Genomic DNA, 22,261 nt, shown 5'->3' with positions numbered 1-22,261 from the left:
GCAATTCTTCTTGCACTCGGCTGAGAATATTTAGGGGTCGGAAGCAGAGGATAGCAAAGCAGAGCAGTAAGAACACATACGTTGGATGCAGACTTCTTGGGTTTCAGGTCCTGTTTATTACTTACTGACATCTTGGACAAGATACAAAACCTCTCTGCTCCTCCATTCTCTGGCCTCCAAAATGGAAATAACAAGAGTAACTGTGTTTTAGGATTGTCGTGAGGATTGAGTTGATTTATGTAGAGCACTTGGCAAATGAATGAAGCATGGCAAGTGCTTGGATTGTTTTTCTTATTGTTTTGAAGGTTATATTCTGGATAATAAACCTTGTGTGCTTCCACATAATGCAGATATTACCATTCAGAGTGAGGTTTGTCATTCAGAGTGAGGTTTGTCATTCAGTGAACAGAAATGCTTAATATTAACATGATTGAATTTATCAATTACTTACTGTATGATTTTCCTCTTTTGTTTTTTAAGATTTTTTTCCTATCCCAAAGACATAAAGATACCTGTGTTTTTCTCCAGAAGCTTTTATGCGTAAGCCTTAAATAATTCATTTTCATCTATGATATTAGATAGGAATTATTTTTCTTTGTGGAAACACTGACCTCCCTCCTCTCCCAACTCCAGTGTACCCAATGAAGAAAGCCAGTCTGGACCTCCTTGCTCTCTCTGGAATTTGACTCTGCTTTGTCTTTGTACATAGCATTCACTTTGCATAAATTTCTCTTCTCCTAGGTATTATATATATGACCACCTAGGTATTTCATGTTCTTGCTCAAATATCCCTTTCTCACTGAGGCTTTGAAGTTTAAAATTACAACTTTCCCTCTCCTTAACACATACACACACACACACACACACACACACACACACATTCCTTAGAACTTCCTGCTATATTTGTGTGTGTGTGTGTGTGTGTGTGTGCGTGTGTGTGTGTGTTTTGCATGGTATTTAATTGCCTTATGAAATAGTAAATATTGACTTATCTTTGCAATTTGTCCTTCTGCTTCCACTAGAATGTAAGGTCCAAGAGGTAATATTTCTTTCTTTTGTTTTGTTTTATTTTCAATTTCAAGAATGGCATCTCCTCCTTAGATAACTTCAATATTCTTTTTCCAGAACAATCCCGAACACATGATAAACAGTTATTATTTTAGATTTTCTTCTTCAGATATAATAGTGCTGAATAGCTCCAGCTCTACACATTTATTAATAAAGAGGCATCTGGTTAGGAAAACTCTGGGTGACTTCTTTCTTTTTTTTCCTGTTCTTTCTAGAGTTAAGGTCAGGACAAGAAAGCAACCCCACTCTTTCTGTCTGTCAGAGTAGGTTTTTTTCACTATCCACACACGAAGGGAATTCTAGTTTTATGTGTGTATCGGTGGGATAGTCTCTGACCAAACATCACTCTGTGCTCTGGCCACACAGTTTTGTCTCCTCTTTCTTGATTTACCGATCTATTAAAAGCCGTGTTCTCACTGCCAACAATGGAGAAATTTCATCAAGGACCAGTGCTCCAAACTTTCTTTTACTTGCCTGTCTTTTTGTACCTGCATTTATAATCTGTTTTTGAAAATATTTCAAAGGGAATTCCAAAGAAAACAAGAAGAAAAAGGGGAGGAGCCTATAGGACATGTCAACCAATTATAATTCAGTTGACAGTCAGGAACCGAATTATAACCCAATGACAGTTATATATTTATTAGTATTTTAGGAGAATTGGTATTGCTATTTCTATGTATGGTAGTATTTGAAACATGTGGTCATGTTTCAAAAAGAGCCCTTATCTTTTATAAATCTATTATGAAATATTTACAGTTGTAATTTTATGATGCCTGAATATTAGAAATAATTCAGGTGGTCATGAATGGGTAGGGGTATAGATTTTACAAAGCATGGCCAGATGATTGTTGAAGCTGATGGATTGATATATTGAGTTCATTTGATATCACATTCCATTACCTGATTATTCTTCTTCAAAGCCCCAAATAAGTTATTCTAATTATTTCCCTTTGAAGTACCAGAAAATAAGTATTTTCCCAAGTTTACAGACCTGACATTCCAGACTCACCAATTCTAAAAAGTCATGTTACTACATCAACACCAAGCCAAAAAAGGAATTTCAAAAACCAGAGGCTTTATGTTGATGCTGCAAATTAATGAAGACAAGAAGACAGGAAATAACACACACCTCATGCATAAAAGGGATAATTAAGAGTCTTTGTCTTCATCGTGATAAAATTTATAGTTAAAAGTGAAAAACTTTATTTTAATTGGGTTATCTTTACAGAGCTATTTTTCATTACCTTGTCTTACTACTACCACCAAAACAAAAACTTTAATATCACAATCAATATTAATATCTAAATGATCCCTAATACCTTAAATTCACGTAAACCATTTTCTTACATGTAGACGCATCCTGGGGCATTGCAAAAAGTTGCAGAAACCAGGATTCATGTGGTTGAGCCATAGTGAATGTGGTGCATTTTGAGAACGGCAGGTAGATGGCCCAGGGATACACTTCACACTCTCCTGTAAGAACAGAGGATCTAAGGGTCTGAAGTTGCTAGCTGTGCATCCCTGAGTTGTGACCTCACTGTGCTGTGACACATAAACTTGATCTAGAAGTTCTTCTGTCCCCTAGATGTCAACAATATGGGGCATGAATAGAATCCTTTTATGCTCATGAGGGCATAAAACATTAATAAGTTTAGAGTAATATAGATTTTTTTAAAAAAAGAGTTGCTTTGAATATATGGTTCAGTATTCATGCCTACTAATGACTGTGTCTTGAATTTATATCTTAGATGACATCTCTGTCCCCCCAAACCTGTCTGCATACAGTGCAGTGTGGTGTTGCAGAGAATTTCACTCTTAAGGCTGATGGAGTGCAATGCGTTAGGGAGCCCTGTAGCAAGAAGCCACTAGACATTTCTTCTGCTAAAATGAAAAGGGGTCTGAATGGAGGGAAAATAAATCCCTGTCATTTCAGCATGGGTTGGCAAGAAGAAAAGACAAGTGCAAATTGTCATTATAAATAGTGTTGTTAACCCTCCTCATTTATAGTACACATTTCCAATTATACCCATTATGATGTACTTAGCTAGAGGGCAGGTTGCATTTTTTAAATGTGTTGAGAGCATTAATGATTTAGCTAGTGCTCATTTGTTTTCTATTGCTTGGTTAAGCATGCTGCATTGTCTTTTTCCTGTTTTACATATTGGATGAAAAAGAGATGCTAGCTTTAAAGGTGCTAAATTAGTGGTTCTTTGCCCTAGAGATTTTTTAAACATACCAATGCTTGGGCAGTACCCACCAGAGATTGTGATTTAAATGGTTTGGGTTGGGGGAGTCATTAGGAGTCTGTAAAAGTGTCCCTTGAGGTTCTAATATGTAGCCAGGATTAAGGACCACATGGGTTGAGGAGAAAGCAAGATCAGCTGTGGATAAATTCATTTATCATATTTAGAGAAAGGAAGGGCCAGACTCAAAGGTGGTCACTATTTGATAAGGTTAGCTTTACAGATTGCAGATATGCTAAGAGCAGCAGTGGTTGAGGATAGAAGTAGAGGAAATTGGAGATAGTCTCTAGAAATTAGAACTATTGCATAGGCTTTAGAGAGTGTATGGTAACTACTGTAGAGAGGACATGTTTGTTTGCTTCGACTGTCATCCTAGATAGTTTCTACAGATATGAACACGAGTTGCTTCATCTGAAACTGAGGGCTTGCATATAAGGAATTTTAAGTGGACACACACACACACACACTAAATTACATTTAAATCCAATTTAATTAGACATTCGTAACAGCTGTCCTGTGAGTTGGCTCAACAGTATTCCCCACATAGGATAAGCAAGAAAATTGAAGCTCTGAAAGGTGAAGTGCATTGCCCAAGGTCATATAGCAATTCAGTAATGAGCTGGGATTAGAAACCAGAGCCCTGGAGGTCCTGTCTGTTGCCAGAGCCATTGAATGTGGCCTCTGTTGCCAAGTGAATGATGATTATGAACATTTAAGAATATAGAGTACATTTTTACCAGGCAACATTTTAAAATGAAAGATGTATATGGATATCCTGGAGCTTATTTTCAATAGTCCTGGAAAGTTTGGCAGAAAAGCTTTGCAATTTTGTTTAATTTCACCGGTATATAGATAGGCTCAGTGTTCATGTTGAAGTACTTGGAGGTCCAGGCTAGGAGGGAATTTTGGGGGGTGGGAAACACTCTTGATGTATCTGTTCTCTATATGGAACACCAAGATGAATAGGCAAGAAGTGTATGAGAACTCTCTACTCATAGTTCTAGGGCATTACAATGTTCATTGTTTAAGCCCGCCATTTCTCCTTGAACAAGGAGAGAGATACTGGCTTGATGGGCTTTGGATAGTAAATACAAAGTTTATATTATCATTTCTGAATCCTTATAAAACTGTGCAGAACTTCTACATTATTATCCATCCATCAAGTTTCACTTCAGCTTCACTGGGGAGATTTAATAATGCATGTATATATGTTTCAGTATAACGCACAGCCCCTAGGTTCATCTCCTACATATAGAGGAAACCTGATAAATATTTATCAACAATGACAACCCTGTATGTGGTAAGTGCTTCCCTCTGAGAACTCAGAGTCACTGTTTTTCCAGATTTAAGTGGGAGATAGTTGGGCTGGTGGTGAACCCTGGTTTGTGCCTTTCCTAAAAAAAGAAAAAAAATCTCAGCAGGGGTTGTGAGTAGACTAATGAGGGCCATTCTCTTGTGTATAATTTTTTGGGAGAGAAAATGCTTTTCTTTTCTTTCTTTCTTTTTTTTTTTGTTTTTTGTTTTTTGTTTTTTGTTTGTTTTGCTTTCAGAGGATGTAATGTTGAAGAAAGTTGGGCTGACAGACTTCTTAATGACCATTTGGAATTTTTGCCAAGTGAAAGTTGTTTTCTCTTCATTTTAATGCTCCACTTTGATTAAACACCACTTCTCTTTAGTTACATAGCTTTTATTCGTAATGTTTCTGTCATAACAACACATATCACGTAGCTCCAGTCAATTATCTTCAGGTAAGCCCCATACTCTCCTTTCCCTTTCATTTTTAATTTAATGATTCATGAACAAGTGTGCTTGGGGCACAGGACCATCTTCTTTGGATGCATGAACTGATATCTAAAGCAGAATTCTGTGGCAAGAAATAAAAAGGTCCAGTGATCAGATTGAATAGATAATTTTAAGAACAGCAGCACAGTCTATCTATCTTTTCCATACATTTGAAATGCAACCCTACGCTGCAGTGAGAGACAAAATGTGCTTGTTACTTACATTCGCATGAGGTGATAGTCTTTTTTCAGAGAGCATATAATTTTCATACAAACAGAGGTACTTCCGAAAAGTGAGTGGATGAGCTATTCATATTTAAGATGAGATAACAAGCATTAACTAGGACTTTCTTGAGCAAACAGGTACTTGATCAGCTTATCTGTTCCTCTCCAATGATATGACAAGGTGGTTGATACAAATTGCCTTGCAATTGTAATTCAATTTACCAGGAATGTGGGATGATTTTCAGCCACTCATAGTCTACTCCTCAATGCTCAGAACATGGCCAAGATGTAGCACTGAATAGAAGGCCAGTTTGTCATATTTTTCTTTTAATATAAAGAAGCCTCAATTATTGAAGCATTTTTCTGTGTTTTTGTTTCATTTTATTTATTTATTTGTTTGTTTATTTGCTTATAAGTCTATTTGGAGAAAGAGAGAGAGAGAGAGAGAGAGAGAGAGAGAGAGAATGCAGCATGAGTGGGGGAGGGGCAGAGAAAGACGGAGAGAGAATCCCAGGTAGCCTCCTTGCTGTGAGCACATGAAGCCCAATGTGAAGATTGATCTCACCAAATCATGAGATCATGACCTGGGCCAAAATCAAGAGTCAGACACTTAACCGACTGAGCCACTAGGTGCCCTTGTTTCATTTTATTTACTTTAGACACAGAGACAGAACAGTGGGGGAAAGGGAGAGAGAGAGAGAGACAGACAGACAGATAGAGAATCTTAAGCAGACTCTATGATCAGCACAGAGCCTGTCACAGGGCTTTATCCCATGACCCTGGGATCATGACCTGAGTTGAAACCAAAGTCAGACGCCCAACTGACTGAGACACCCAGGTGCCCCTTCTATGTTTTTTGTTTTTTTGTTTTTTTAAATCTTTTTTCTCACCTTCTCTCATGAATTCATGTTATAGAAGACTCCCTGTATCAGGCAATATGTACATCCTTTACATGCAGTATCTCATTTAATCCTCCTGTCAATCATATGACATAGAAACTTCTTTTTGGTTTGTTTTACAGCCAAGTAAGCTGAGGTTTAGCAAGACTAATGTCTTCTACTTTTGCTACCGTCTTTCTGGGAAAGACTGGTATAGACCTTCTCAGAGAATCTATAAATATCTCTTATTATTATATATGTATAAATAAATCACTTATATATTTCTGATATTAAATATGGCTCTTGATGTTTAAGCTGCCATCTTCATAAATGTTACTTCTTTTGATTATAATTAGTAGCAAGTATAATTATGCCTGATGACTAAGTGATGATAAAATATGCATAAATAAAAATTGAATTTAGACTAGTTTATTAGCAATAATCGTGCTTAAACAGTTACTTATGTTTGCAAACAGGAATTTTAATTTATTGTTATTTTTCATAGGCCTAATGAGGTTGGAAGCATCACTCACCAACCCCCACAAGCACTGTGTTTACTGGCATTTGAAGCCTTCTGCCAACAGGGTACTATTGAAGAATTGATTAAAAAGGAAGAGGTGTCCCATGGGAATAACAGAGGAATTATGATGTGAACCCTTCCCTGGAATGCCCCTCTCTCTTTGTTTTACCATAAAGTCTCTGTGGAAAGATCATGGGCTTGGATGTCTGTTTAGCCAGTTTTAATGGCATAGTTTTAATCGCTTAACAACTAGCAAGGTGACTTTGGGCAAATTATTTAACTCTTCCACCCTCCATTTTCTTATTTGGAAAGTGGGAACAATAATTATAATTTTAAAATAAATGAAAATGGTAGTAGTAACACCAGCCTCATAGCATTATAATAATAAAATGAGATACCATATGCAAAATGTCCAGAAGCAGATCTGATATAGATGAAGGAGATAATTCCTGGAAATTTCTAATGCATTTTACATACGTTTAAAATCCAAATGTCTGCAACTTCCAAAGACACTCTCTTCCATTTTCTGTCTACTTCCCTTAAATCATTTCTTATGTCTTCAACAGAAAGTGAGGTTCTATTTGACTTCGATTTCTGAGACCTTCCACTTGGCCTTTTGCTCATCATCTCTTGTCTTACTTCAGATCTTGATGTTGGGTGCTGCCAGAGACATTCGCTTCTTCTGTTGCTAATTACCTCTTGGGTTTCTGTAATTACTGTCCTTCCTTGGTACAAAAGTGCTCCCTTCAGGCTGGCTTCAAAGTACAGGTGAAGTGAGAAGACTATTGACTGCTCCATCCCAGGTGGGGATGTTGCCTGCCCTTGAGGTTCCATGACACCCCAGCTAATTCATGTCTCTTGTGCATAACTGACTCTGCTTTAGGTCTGGTTATAAGCTGAGGCACTTATATCACAAAAAATGGAAAAATCATTTAAAAGTTAATGCTAAATATTACCATGCCAAAGTTGAAGGACAAAGAAACACATCACACAGAAAAAGAAATTTTTAGCAGCTATCTTGCAGATCCTGGTGTTGATTCACTATGTCAAGATCATCCCTTATCTCTGTTTCTCTTTTTGAAAACATATAAAATGTCTTCATTTCTATACAGTGACAATCAGTTTTTTTCTGTAGAAATCTAACCTCTATTCTAAAAGTTTGTTTTGTCCATAGAATCCATCTTTCTCAACCCTCACCTGAACATCTGTAGGGCATGATAAATTAATGCAGCCGTGTTCCCTAAACCTTGAATGACTTCACCTGGAATTACACCATAAAGCAGAAAACCTCTGTGTGTGAGTGTTCATTGTGTGTGTGTGTGTGTGTGCACATGCACATGTGTGCACATACACATACAATGAGAACAGAGAAACATTGATCTATGTTCTCTCTCAAGAAAGGCATCTATTTCATTTTTCCTATCCTCTTCAATTTTTATTTCTGATCTTCTAAGATAACACTTGGACAACACACACATACACACAGAAACATATACACACATATTCACACAGGCCCACACTCATACTAATCCTAAGGGTAAAAAATAATTTTCAGAACCAGTACAGTGTAACTGGAATTAACTGAGAATAGGAGACTTATTCTTAAAGGCATAATTTTTTACAAAGCTGTCCCCACCCAAATGAAGATAGCTTTATATTATTATGCAAAACTGTTTTTATTTTATTGAAGTATAATTGATGTACTATATCCTATTAGTTTCAGGTGTACATCATAGTGATTCAATATTTTTATGCATTATGAAATAATCCCCATGATGTCTAGTTACCATCTGTCACCATATAGTTATTACGATATTATTGACTATATTTCTGATGCTGAATGGTACAATCCCATGACTTATTTATTTTATAACTGGAAGTTTTTACCTTATAATCCACTTTCCCTATTTCATCCCCCCACCCCTGCCCACTTTGGTAACCAATAGTTTGTTTCTTTTACCTACAAGTCTGTTCCTATTTTGTTTTGTTTGTTTGTGTTGCTTTTAGATTCCACATATATTCTCTGTCGGACTTTTGTTTAGCATGTCATTGAGTTCCTTCCATGTTGTTGCAATGGCAAGATCTTAATTTTTTATGGCTGAATAATATTCTATTTTGTATATATACTATAATTTCTTTATCCATTCATCTATTGATGGACAGTACAATTGCTTCCATATTTTTGCTATTGTAAATAGGGTCTCAGTGAACATAAGGATGCATATATCTCTTTGAATTGATGTTTCCATTTTTTTTTTTTTTTGGATGAGTACCCTGAAGTGGAATTCCTGGATTTTGTGGTAATTCTACATTGAATTTTTTAAGAAGCCCCCATACTGTTTTCATTCCCTTTTCTCCACATCCTCACCAACATTTGTTATTTTTGTGTGTGTGTTTTTCATAATAGCCAATTTGACAGGTGTGAGGTAATATCTCATTGTGGTTTTGATTTGCACTTCTCTGACCATTAGTGATGTTGAACATCATTCCATGTGTCTGTTGGCCATCTGTATGTCTTCCTTGGAAAATGTCTATTTACGTCCACTGCTCATGTTTTAATTGTTTTTTTTTTCTTTATGAAGTTGAATAAGTACATTATATATTTCGCATATTAAACCCTTTCGGATATATAATTTGTAAATATCTTCTTTCAGTAGGTTGTCATTCCATTTTGTTGATGGTTTACTTTGCTGTGCAAAAATTTTTTAGTTTGATATACTCCTATTTGTTATTTTAACTGTTGTTAACTCTTGCCTGAGAAACTGGTCCACAAAGTATTTCTAAGACCAATGTCACAGAGCTTACTGCCTATCCTTTTTCTTGAGATTCTATGGTTTCAGATGTTATATACAAGTTGTTAATTTATTAAAAAAATTTTTTTTACATTTATTTAGTTTTGAGAAACAGAGCGAGACAAAGAGTGAGTGGGGGAGGGGCAGAGAGCGAAGGAGACACAGAATTTGAAGTAGGATCCAGGCTCCAAGCAAGTGGTCAGCACAGAGCCTGATGCAGGACTCAAACCCACAAACTGTGAGATCATGACCTGAGCCAAAGTCAGACACTCAACCAACTGAGCCACCTAGGCATCCTGTTAATTTATTTTTAAAATAGTTTTGTATATAGTGTAAGATGTATATAGTGTAAGATAGTGGTTCATTCTTTTTCGTGTAGCTGTCCAGTTTTTCTGACATAATTTTTGAAGAAACTGTCTTTTCCTCATTGCATGTTTTTGTCTGTTTTGCCATAGATTAATTGACCATATATGCATGGATTTATTTCTGATCTATATGTCTTTTTTTTAATGCCAGTACCATCTGTTTTGATTACTGTAGATTTATAGTATAGTTTGAAACCAGAGAATATGATTGATACCTCCCCTCAGGATTGCTTTGACTATTTGGGATCTTTTGCAATTCTATACAACTTTAGGATTTCTTATTCTAGTTCTGTGAAAAATACCATTGGCATTTTGATGGGGGTTGCCTTGAATCTGTAGATTGTTTTGGGTAGCATGGACATTTTAACAATATTAATACTTTCAATCCATGAGCATGGTATATCTTTCCATTTATTTTCATCTTCTTCAATTTCTTTCATAAGTGTCTTAAAGTTTGAGAGTACAGGTTTTCTGTCTCCTTGGTTAAATTTAATCTTTGGTATTTTATTATTTTTGATGTAGTCATGAATAGGATTGTTTTCTTAGTTTGTCTTTCTTTCTGATAGCTGTTTTTTATTACATAGAAACACAACCAAATTCTGTATGTTAATTTTGTATCCTGCAACTTTACTGAATTCATTTATTAGTTCTAACAGTTTTTTGGTGGAGTCTTTAGGGCCTCCTATCTATGGTATCATGTCATCTGCAAATAGTAACAGTTTTAACCTCTTCCTTTCCAATTTGGATGCCTTTTATTTCTTTATCTTGCCTAATTTCTGTAACTATGACTTCCAATACTATGTTGAATTAAAGTGGCAAGGGTGAGCATTTTTGTCTTGTACTTGATCTTAAGGGAAAATCTCTCAGCTTTTCACCAGAACTATTTTAATTACACTTATTTTATTTCTTCTTAAACTCCTATTTTATATTTCTCACACTACCTTAAGTAGTTTTAGAAGTGGGCCAATTATAACATTCTTCCCTGCTATATAGTAGTATGTCTTTCTTATTTTATTGGCATGTTCTGGCAGAAAACAGGAATGGTGGCCCATTCAAATGGGGCAACTGGGGAAAAATTAATGAAGGGTCTATTTATAAAATACTGGAAAGGATTACATAAGCTAACAGGGGATGATTCAGTACCTGAAGTAGTGATGTTTAGGAGCCTGAAGTTTGATAGAGGTAGGAACAATTAGTAGGATTACAGCTATATGAGAGAGCCACTCCACAGAAACCATGCCTTTTGGTTGGTGTAGAGAACCAGTTAAGGTGATCTAGAAGATAAAATCTGGTGGAATAAATTCCCTGATCTTTCTCTCCTCTTATCATCTTTTTTCTTACATTGTGTTCCCCATCCCTCTGTTGGCCAAACCCAACCAGAAGTCAATGGACAAGGGAATCACTGATACAGTCCTTCTATGATCAGTTCCCTGGGTAGACAGCATATAAATCAGGGGGATAGATCTGTAAGTAGATGGAAAAGATCCTATACATCTGCTTAACTTATAGTTCATTATCATGAAATGTACAAGTACATTGGTTTCTCTTCTTTCCATAATCTCATTAAAATAACAGAAATGAGTTGTGAAAGCCCTAATCCCATGTTAAAAAAATAATAAGAAAGAGAAGACCATCAGTGGATGAGAGCTCTAAATGCATTTATGAAAACTTAATAGACAAAGACTAAAGATCAGAGAAACTGATGATGCAGCACAGAAAGCTTGTCCTAACTTAGCAGGAATGTGGGTGGTAAGAGAAGAGGAAGCTTGTTTACCCACGAAGACTCTTTAGAACCGTGGTGGCTGGTCTGATAGAGGACAGGAGGAGTGAGGAGTGGGACTGGAAAAAAAATGTTTTTTTAAAGCCTTTAAATAACCATTAGAAGCATAAACATAGTGATACAATTATAAAAAATTGAAAGGTGGTACAAAGTAAATTCCCATCCATTATAGCAGAAAGTCAATAAATGATGTCTAAAATTAATGAATCAAGAAGCAATGACATAAGTTTATTATTTATGGATTTGGAGATAACCACAGATGAACTAAATAAAGAGAGTTCAAAGTCTTCTGGAAGGAGGACAGGGAATTGGTTGTGGGTCAGTTTTTTTCTCATTGTAAGTCATGGTACTAATGATTTTTTTAATTTTTTTTTTTCAACGTTTATTTATTTTTGGGACAGAGAGAGACAGAGCATGAACGGGGGAGGGGCAGAGAGAGAGGGAGACACAGAATCGGTAACAGGCTCCAGGCTCTGAGCCATCAGCCCAGAGCCCGACGCGGGGCTCGAACTCGCGGACCGCGAGATCGTGACCTGGCTGAAGTCGGACGCTTAACCGACTGCGCCACCCAGGCGCCCCACTAATGATTTTTTTAAAACCACATGAATATATAATTTTACTGAAAGTCCCCCCCCCCCTTTTGTCACATTCCACTTAGTTTACTGGCTTTCTAGAAATTTTCTTCTTAACATGGTTAGGTCTGTCCCAGACTTACTAATTAATTCCGTTTTCTCCTACACCACCCTTTCTCTCCATTCTTCGTAACCCTCCAACATGTGAACATCCACATTCCATCTAAATGCACCTACATGCCTTTCTCTATGAATTCCATGCACCCATCTATGTCTCAGGAGTACCTTTTCTCAGACTTTCCTTGGCCTAAAATGACTTCAACCTTTTTTTTTTTTCTATTAAGATTTCAAGTCCCAGAATAAAATCTGTCTCCTCCAGGAACTGTCTGGTTTCTAGAGACAAAAATGATTATTCTTTCTTCGTACTCTCTTAGTACTGCACACTGTTGACATTTCTCGCTCTACCAATGTCTTAAATTTGTTGTATCTCTATCTGCCCCATTTTCTTTCTGTGTAAGTTCAAGAATTTTCATTTTTATATCTAGTGCATATTTTGCACATAGCAGTTGAAATATTTGCTCACCATTGTAACTGTAACTGATTTTTGTTGCTGTTATTGATCAGAAGGCATCTAAAGATTATGAGATGAGTGCCCCAGCCCATTAAAATGATAGTGAACACTGGCTGTCTTTATTGAGGTGCCTATTAATACTTCTGCTTTTTAGCCAAACCAGGAAGTAGACAATATTTTGTTTTGTCACAATTTTAGTGCCTTTCCCCTAAATTACAATTATATCCATATTGTCTCAGGTTATGATGAACGAGAGATATTATAAGAAGCTAATACCCACAAATAAATTACTAATGTATTAATTTTAATGAGTATTTCCAGAGGGAAATGCCTTTCCTGAGGAAGTGATTTGCTCATAGTAAAACTCTAGGCCCTTGAGCTATTGTGAGATCAAAGTTGGTTTCTGTGGTTTCTCAGATTATGCCATGTAATTCTTATGCCATAGGTAATATAAATTCTGATTAATTTAAAGCATATTAAGACAATTGGGAAACACTTTGCATATTAGGTCATATAGATTTGAAATGACAATTATTGAGTATTAACTATCTATCTCATAGGAGTGAGAATTGGTATAATATTATTAACCCCTGGTCTTTGCTTCTCATTCTCATTCCCCAAGTAGTCTTACCACATGTTTTTACTTCACCTCCTTCTTTCTTTGTTTCTTTATTTTTTTCCTTCCTTTTCCTTTTCCTTTTCCTTTTCCTTTTCCTTTTCCTTTCCCTTCCCTTCCCTTCCCTTCCCTTCCCTTCCTTCCCTTCCCTTTCCTTTCCTTCTCTTCCCTTCCCTTCCTCCCCTCCTTCCTGCCTGTATGCCTGCCTGCCTGCTACTAACCCTGTATTTTTCCGTGCAGCTACATAAAAAGGCACTATAATTTTATTTTTCCTTTACTTTAGGAAATGCCACGGTTAAACAGTCTCGATATAGGATTATCATCCAGGAAGCAGCCAACGGAGGCCAAGAATGCCCAGATACTTTATTTGAAGAGCGAGAGTGTGAAGATATTTCATTATGTCCTGTATATCGGTAATTAGTTACCTTTTAAAATAATCATTAGATTTTAGTGTAAATCATGACTTATTTTCTTTTTTTTTTTTTAATTTTTTTTCAACGTTTATTTATTTTTGGGACAGAGAGAGACAGAGCATGAACGGGGGAGGGGCAGAGAGAGAGGGACACACAGAATCAGAAACAGGCTCCAGGCTCTGAGCCATCAGCCTAGAGCCCGACGCGGGGCTCGAACTCCCGGACCAGGAGATCGTGACCTGGCTGAAGTCAGACGCTTAACCGACTGCGCCACCCAGGCGCCCATGACTTATTTTCTTTCATAAGTTTATGATTTTTAGTGAGAAAGAAGATAAGGTAATGTTTATCTTTAATACCTCAATATTTCCCCCTGTTATTTTGAATGTATTTTGAGGAAGTAAGGAATAAGAAAGTCTAATTATCAGAAAAAAAGAAACAAACATGGTTTGCTTTTAAGTGAGCTGCTGGAGTTCTGTCACCTAGGCAGTCAATTTTAAGGATTAGGATCCAAAGAGATTCAGGATAAAGACTACCTGGAAAACAAACACACATGTAATTTACTTCATTCTATTGTTTTCATCCTAAAGCCTTTAATGAAGAACTAAGAACAAAAATTTACTTTTATAAATTTTTTTTTTTTTTCAACGTTTATTTATTTTTGGGACAGAGAGAGACAGAGCATGAACGGGGGAGGGGCAGAGAGAGAGGGAGACACAGAATCGAAACAGGCTCCAGGCTCTGAGCCATCAGCTCAGAGCCTGACGCGGGGCTCGAACTCACGGACCGCGAGATCGTGACCTGGCTGAAGTCGGACGCTTAACCGACTGCGCCACCCAGGCGCCCCAAAAATTTACTTTTAAAATAATTATTTACTTTTATTTTTAAAAAATTTGGTTCTTAATTTTTGTCATATACACATTTTAATAAACTACTTAGGGAAAATAAAAAAGTTTAACCTCTGGGTAAAATATTTAAAAAAAAAGAAAAAAGAAAAGAAAAGAAAATGTGCACCTGAGTGGCTCAGTCGGTTATGTTAAGTGTCTGACTTCAGCTCAGGTCATGATCTCACATGGTTCATGAGTTCGAGCCCTGCATCGGGCTCTGTGCTGACCGCTCAGAGCCTGGAGCCTGTTTCAGATTCTGTGTCTCCCTCTCTCTCTGCCCCTTCCCTGCTCGCACTCTGTCTTCCCTCTCTCTCTCTGTCTCTCTCTCTCTCAAAAATAAACAAAAAGTTGAATTTTTTTTAATTAAAAAAAAAGAAAATGACTTTTAAAATATATTCCCTCTTGGCAACTTGGGGACTATTATTTATAAAAATAATGCCTGAGGTTTGTGTGTTTAGTCATTAATATCTATCCTTTTAATGTTGGATTGAAGCATTGCTTTAAAGTACATCTGGATTAAAATCATTCACTGTTGAGTTTTACTTACTTGTGAAGAAAAAAACACTGTCTTAAAATTCCTGTGGTTATCAGTACACTTAAAAATGCCTTTATCAAAAATGCCTAGTGTTTCTCCTGATTATTTGAGGAACTATATCTTAAAGATACGAAATTCAAGAGCTAATTTATTCCAGAGGACACAAGTTTTTTTTTTTCCTTCTTTCTCTCTCTTTTTGTTAAAGTTTATTTATTTACTTTGAGAAAGAGAGAGCATGAGCAGTGGGGGCTGAGGGGGCAGGGAGAGAAGGAGAGAGAGAATCTCAAGCAGACTCCACCCTGTCAGCACAGAGCCTGATGTGGAACTCTATCTTGTAAACCATGAGATCATGACATGAGCTGAAATCAAGAGTCTGAGGCTTAACGGGCTGAGCCACCCAGGTGCACCCCCCTCTCTTTTTTAAGAAGGCTCCTCACATTAGATAGAGTGCCACTGAAGAGTCTAAATGACTATCAGCTTTATAATCCTTTATTATTATTGTTTCTACCAAGTGGCCAGTTTAAGTAGGATGTGAATAAACACTGGGAACATGCCCAGACTACCAGTTGCTTCATTAACCACAGGGCTGCTGTGGAAACACTGTCAATATTCATCCCTTTATACTATATATAAATATTGAAACTTCTGGGCCCACCAAAAGAGCTCTTGGGGAAAGTAGCCAATTGAAAAAAAATTAGCCAAATTAAACGTTATTAGAAGTTTTTGTAATCCCAGGTCTATTATAATCAGAGAAAATCCTAGAAGCTGTTAGTGAGATTTTCCTTTCTATTGTTCACTCTCTGAACTCCCTGGTTGCACTCCATTTTAGCCATTCATGTTTAAACTCGTTTCCATCATTGACCTCCTGCCATTTTCCCCAGAAACCAGTTTTGCTGTGTCTGGATTGGATCATTGTATCATTTCTCCTGATGCTGAGGTTAATATGTGTACAAGTTATCAGCAAGATTCTCTGCTCCTCAATAAAACACCCTTTAATTTTAAGCAATATTCCAATTTAGTTTTGTATCCCTTTTCACCGGTATGTTAGGGAGCTGAGTTAATACAGACCTGTATCATTTTCTTCGGATTCTTCTTTTACTCCATTAAGGTAACGTATTCACATGTTTACCATTTAAAATAGAATCAAAATGTCTGTAGAAATTTTTCTGTGAATTTGAACATCTCCAACACATTAAGTTAATAAGCAAAAGGGAAAAAAACATGAAGATGTATCCTTATATAGAATTAATGTGGGGTCAAGAGTCTATGGCTAAGGATCCGAGAATTTAGGAGGGATAACTGGCCTGCTGAGTTGTGAAATCTGAGTAATTTCACTTAACCTTTATGGGGCCAAGTTTATCATTCCAAGACTGAGTTTAACAAGTCCTGAAAATTCCTTATATTTCAGTTTATGCAGCACACTAAACTAGACTGAACACCATGATCTCATTTCAATCTAGAAAGTCTTAGTAAACTTAAGGGATCTGAATGAATGATACATCCCAGTTGAAAAATTGCCCTGAAACCCCTTACCATTTCAGTTTCTGTGTTTTAACGTTTATTTATTTTTGGGACAGAGAGAGACAGAGCATGAACGGGGGAGGGGCAGAGAGAGAGGGAGACACAGAATTGGAAACAGGCTCCAGGCTCTGAGCCATCAGCCCAGAGCCCGACGTGGGGCTCGAACTCACAGACCGTGAGATCGTGACCTGGCTGAAGTCGGACGCTCAACCGACTGCGCCACCCAGGCGCCCCCAGTTTCTGTGTTTTAGAATTATACTAAATGCATCTATGCATATGCAAGGTAAACTTACAACTATTTAAAATTAAGGAGTGATTTCTTTAAATGCCAAATTTTTCTGTTTTTCTGTTTAGCTGTTTCTTGATTTCTCTCCAATCCCTCAACTATTGACAGTATGATGTCCACTTGAGTGAGATCAATGATTTTATACACACACGTACACACACACACATATGTAATATTATTGACAAGTTTTGTAATGTAATATATATTATTGACCAGTTTTGTAATATAATATATATGTAATATTATTGACCAGATATAGAAGTTCTCTAGAATTTTTTCATCTTGAAAAACTGGTCAATAATATTTTTGCTTCATGTTTCTCTTTCATTTTTTTGTTTTTGTTTTTTAATTTTTATTTATTTTTGAAAGACAGAGAGCACAAGCAGGGGTGGGGCAGAGAGGGGGACACAAAATCTGAAGCAGGCCCCAGGCTCTGAGCTGTCAGTACAGAGCCTGATGTGAGGCTTGAACCCACAAACTGTGAGATCATGACCTGAGCTGAAGTCGGATGCTTAACCTACTGAGCCACCCAGGCTCCCCTGTTTCATTTTTTGAAGTAATATCTATTATTAGAGGTATTGGCACATATGAAAAAAGTGTCAACATATACTAAGGAAGGAGCAGAATTTGTGGTTACACTTAGAGTTTGGGTTTTTGGGAACATTCTGAAGAGACAGTTTTAAGGATATAAGTCAGTCTGTCCTGTGGGTCATAAAAATAGAAAGTTTTGTTTACCTGAGAAAGGAAAACAGTGGGAAACCATACGCCTTCCTTACAGAATATTTCCTTTGAGGAATAGAAATATTGATAATTCATCAGAAATGGATCTATTCCTCTTCCATGAGATGAACTATCACATAAGATGGGTCCCTGTGGCTCCCCACCTCCCTATTGAGATGTATGAGTCACTTTAAAGTCTTAGAAAATACCTTATAACAATTGTTGAAGTGGAAGATTGAGTGTGAAAGTTTGCACCCCAAACTTTCAGATGTTTAAACCCTGACTCTCTAAAGATACAATGGAACATAAGGATTTTCTCTCTCCCTCCCTCTCTCACTCTCTCTGTCTTCTCCTTCTTCTCTTCCTTTTCCTTCCTCCTCCCCATCACCATCATCATTGTCTCCTTCTGCTTCTCCTCCTCCTCCTCCTTCTTCATATGATTTTAAGTTGATAAGGAGGGTAAGCCTTCTAGATTTGATCCGTGCTTTTAAAGATATTTACTGCCACTTTGGTATATGGACTACAGCTTATATGGGAAATGTCCACATTTAAAATAATGGAAATGCTGCATTAACCATGAACCTGGGACAGAGTAGACTCTTGTCCTCCCTATTATGTGCCAGAGTTCCATTTTATCACATTGAATTTATATACATTTTTATTGAATTACTGTTTTTGTGCTTTTGGATTTCAAATTCACTTATTTTTATATTTCTTTTGTATGTTTGTCATGGTGAAATTTTTAGTCCGCTGTTCTTTGTAATCACAGGTGGAAGCCACAGAAATGGAGTCCTTGTATCTTGGTGCCAGAGTCTGTCAGGCAGGGGATAATGGGTACCAGTGAAGCCTGTGGAAAGGGGATACAAACAAGAGGTAAGGGCATTTTAAAACAGTTTTTTTATGTTTTTCTTATAGACTATTGTTTATTTTATATTTGAATAATTATGATATTGGATTACATTATTTATATTTATCAGTATTTGAGTTTAAGTTTGGAATTATTGTTGATATTATACTCTCTTTTAACCATAACCAGCTAGTGTATCTGTGAACTAGTGCAATGTAAGCGAATATCTGTAAGCGAATTCTTAGTTATTTGCATATCCCAATGCTGATGTTCCAGACACATGCCGGACATGATCCAAGGAATGAAGAATATGTCTATGATTAGACCCAACAATATACATTGCACTTTTTAGGTGCTAATTTAATGTTTGCTAAATGAATTAAGGATAACTGAATCAATTGACAAATCTTAATAAGCATGACTTGAATGTAATTGTTATATGCATAATTACTATATGTTATATATATAATATACATAGAAAGGAGCTATCTTATTCCTGTGAATAAGCATCTGGATCGAAGTAGAAGTGCTTTTAATCATCAATGCCAAGGTATGGCATATTGAAATCTCTGAAAAGCACTCAGAGACTCATCAGGCTGCTCACTTTTCTATTTCATTCATAATCCAGGTACCAGTCAAATGAAGCTTGATAAGAAGTGCTTTATTCTTAAAATCTAACCACTTTGTTGCTAAAGGGATATATGTAGCAAAATCAGACCTTGTGGAATCAACTGCATTATACTTGTTTTATAATTTTTCTAAAAGCCGTATTTAGAATTGTCTCTTCCTGTTGTGTAGGTTATTGTATTGGTTAGTATCAGTCATTACAACCAGCACAATAACTCCCTGCTTTGTTTGTTGATTCAGAGCTGTGAGGAGTCCACTATGACCAGGTGGCAATCTTAACTTCTGGATCAATGGAATCTTATTGTATCTCCTAGTGGAAGCACTGTTTCCTTCAGAACAAAGACCTATAAGGGCAGCAGAACATAAGATTGCAAGAGACAGGAAACAAATGTTTTACTAGTGAGTCACCAAGGGTAATAGTGAGTTATGCCACCCCCATTTATTCCTTCCCCTTGATTCCTGCCTATTGGAGAGACAGTATCAAAAATTGGGTGCTTATTCAGAGCATATACAGCCTTCTGTAAAACCTTGTCTCAGCCCTGCAAGGTATTAACACCTAACTGGTATTATAACTGAGTCTGCAAAAGACCTTTCCACCATTCTATCAAGCCAGCTGCTTCAGGACTGTGGGAAACACGGTATGACTAGTGAGTTCCATGAGAATAGGCCCATTGCAACACTGTTTGTTGTGAAGTGAGTTCCTTGATCAGAAGCAATCCTGTGTGGAATACCATGACTATGGATAAGATATACTGTAAGTCCATGGATGGTAGTTTTGGCAGAAGCATTGTTTTCAGGGAAGGGAAATGTATATCCAGGTTAAATATCTATTCTAGTAGTAACAAAACACTTCCCCTTCTGCAGTGGATGTGGTCCAATGTAATCAAACTGCTCCCATGTAGCTGGTTCATCACTCTGGGGAGTGGTGCCATATTGGGGACTTAGTGTTGGTCTCTTCTGCTGTCATATTGGGCACTTAGTGATGTCCATAGTCTGGTTGACATTGGTGAGTGGAAGTCCATGTTGCTGAGCCTGTGGATAACCATCATTCCTGCCACCATGACTACTTTGTTCATGAACCTATTCGATGATGACAGGAGTAACTGGGGAAAGAGGGATGACTGAGGTGACTGGTCTCCATAGAACAGATCATCCTGTCCATTTAATTGTTAAATATTCCTTTGGTGAAGTCACCCTTTGGTGAGCTTTCACTTGGGACTCAAATATCTTCTCATTTTCCCCAATATAGAGAGGTCTATATATATCCCTCTTCCTCAGGTTTACTTTTCACCAACTTTGCAATCATGTTCCTTCCAAGACCCTGACCATACAGCAAAACCATTGGCCACAGTCCATGAATCTGTATATAATCACATAACTGGCCATTTATCCTTCCAAGAAAAGTGGACAACCAGGTATACAGTTTTATCTTCTATCCACTGGGAAGAGGAAGATACCTCTCTTTTCAGGGGTATCTCAGAATGGGACTATAGTGCTTTAGCTGTCCATTTTTGTGTCGTGCCTATATATTGTGCAGAACCAGCTGTAAACTAGGCTAGAGTCTTTTCTTCTTCTGTCAACTGATTGTAGGGAACTCTCCATGAGACCATAGGTATAAGGTGGGAGAGAGCAGGTAGTGTAGCAGAAGTAGGAACCATAGATATTTGCCTACTTATTCATGTAACATACGTGTGCCTTCAGGGCCTACAAGGGCCCAGATATCTATATACGACTTATATTTGATGATACCTTACATTGTGGCTTGGTGGATTAGGTAACACCCAGTTCATGATGGGCATCTTGAGTTTCATGATAAGTTGGTGACCCATGATTAAGCCTTCATTCTCTGCCAAGACACAGTATCAGGTGAGGAGGTGTTTCATTCAAATAATAGTTATGTGCACAGAATGACAGGGCTTTGCTCCAAAATCCTAAGGACCTATCCCGTGACTCACTTATAGAAGCCTGCTAAAACCTGCAAACAGTGTTCCTGTCTGCTACTGATACTTCAGTGGCACTGAATTTGCTGGATAATGTGGCCCAACTGTCAGAACAGTATGCAGAGTAGCCTAGACTATTATAGAGATTTTTCTTATTCTGGTACCCACTAAAAACTAGCAGCTCTGTGAGTCTCTTGGCAAATAGGTGATACTAACACACTCAGATAAGGAATATGTTGCCTCCAAAATCCAAAGAGGCCCACTAGGTGTTGTGCCTAGTTTGGGTTGCAGGAGGGGCCAAATGCAAAAACTCATTCTTCCTCATAGAAAGGATATCTTGGCACAGCTCACACCACTGGACCTCTAGAAATTTCCCTGAGATAGAAGGTCCCTGAGTTTTTTCAGATTCATTTCTTATCCACTGATGTCAAAATGTCCTGCCAAAATATCTAGGGTAGTTGTTACTTCCTACTCACTAGATCCATTCAGAATAATGTAATCAATGTAATGGACTAGTTTGCTATCTTGCAGAAGGAAAAGACAGTCAAGATGCCCATAAACTAAATTATGAAATAAGGCTGAAGAGTCAATACACCCCTAAGGACAGGAAAGGCATGTTGTTGGCCTTGCTACCTAAAAGCAAACTGTTTCTGGTGGTTTTTATTATTTTCAAATATACTATTATTTGGGGTTGGAGCTTTAAGAAAGAAATTTGGGATCACATCAGTTTATAACAATTACACTTTGTAAATAATGTCTAAGAACATTTATACATGTGAATTTTATTGGCCAGGTAGTTTTATTCAGGACTGCTATGAGGCTATATACTGACTGTAAATTAAGGGAAGGGAGCGCCTCCTTAAAACATTTTACTTCCAAAATTGTTGTAATAATATGATCTTGTAATTATAAGACCTTTGCCTACTTTATGCTGGAAAATTTCTGTAACATATCTTGATTAGCAATATGTACAGGAGTGAAATTTTTTAAAAATGGTACTTTTGTGTGGTGCACAACACAAAATTCTATATGGTGGCCTAGACTTTGACACTTTGATACTAGGGTATCATAATGATT

General features: G+C 37.1%; 1 protein-coding gene across 1 annotated transcript in view; it reads left to right on the top strand.

Moving 5' to 3' along the window:
- The window catches only part of THSD7B (thrombospondin type 1 domain containing 7B), a 759,038-nt gene that overhangs the window by 389,203 nt on the left and 347,574 nt on the right, over window positions 1–22,261 (top strand). Inside the window, exons 10-11 of the mRNA XM_047871837.1 lie at window positions 13,695–13,824; window positions 18,540–18,643. Of these exons, the coding sequence (XP_047727793.1) occupies window positions 13,695–13,824; window positions 18,540–18,643 (234 nt within the window). The remainder of the gene's footprint in view (window positions 1–13,694; window positions 13,825–18,539; window positions 18,644–22,261) is intronic.

The sequence above is a fragment of the Prionailurus viverrinus genome, chromosome C1, assembly GCF_022837055.1.
Source record: "Prionailurus viverrinus isolate Anna chromosome C1, UM_Priviv_1.0, whole genome shotgun sequence".
NCBI classification, from domain to species: Eukaryota; Metazoa; Chordata; class Mammalia; order Carnivora; family Felidae; genus Prionailurus; species Prionailurus viverrinus.
The sequence above is the reverse complement of the archived record's forward strand: the minus strand, read 5'-3'. Positions and strand labels throughout refer to the sequence as shown.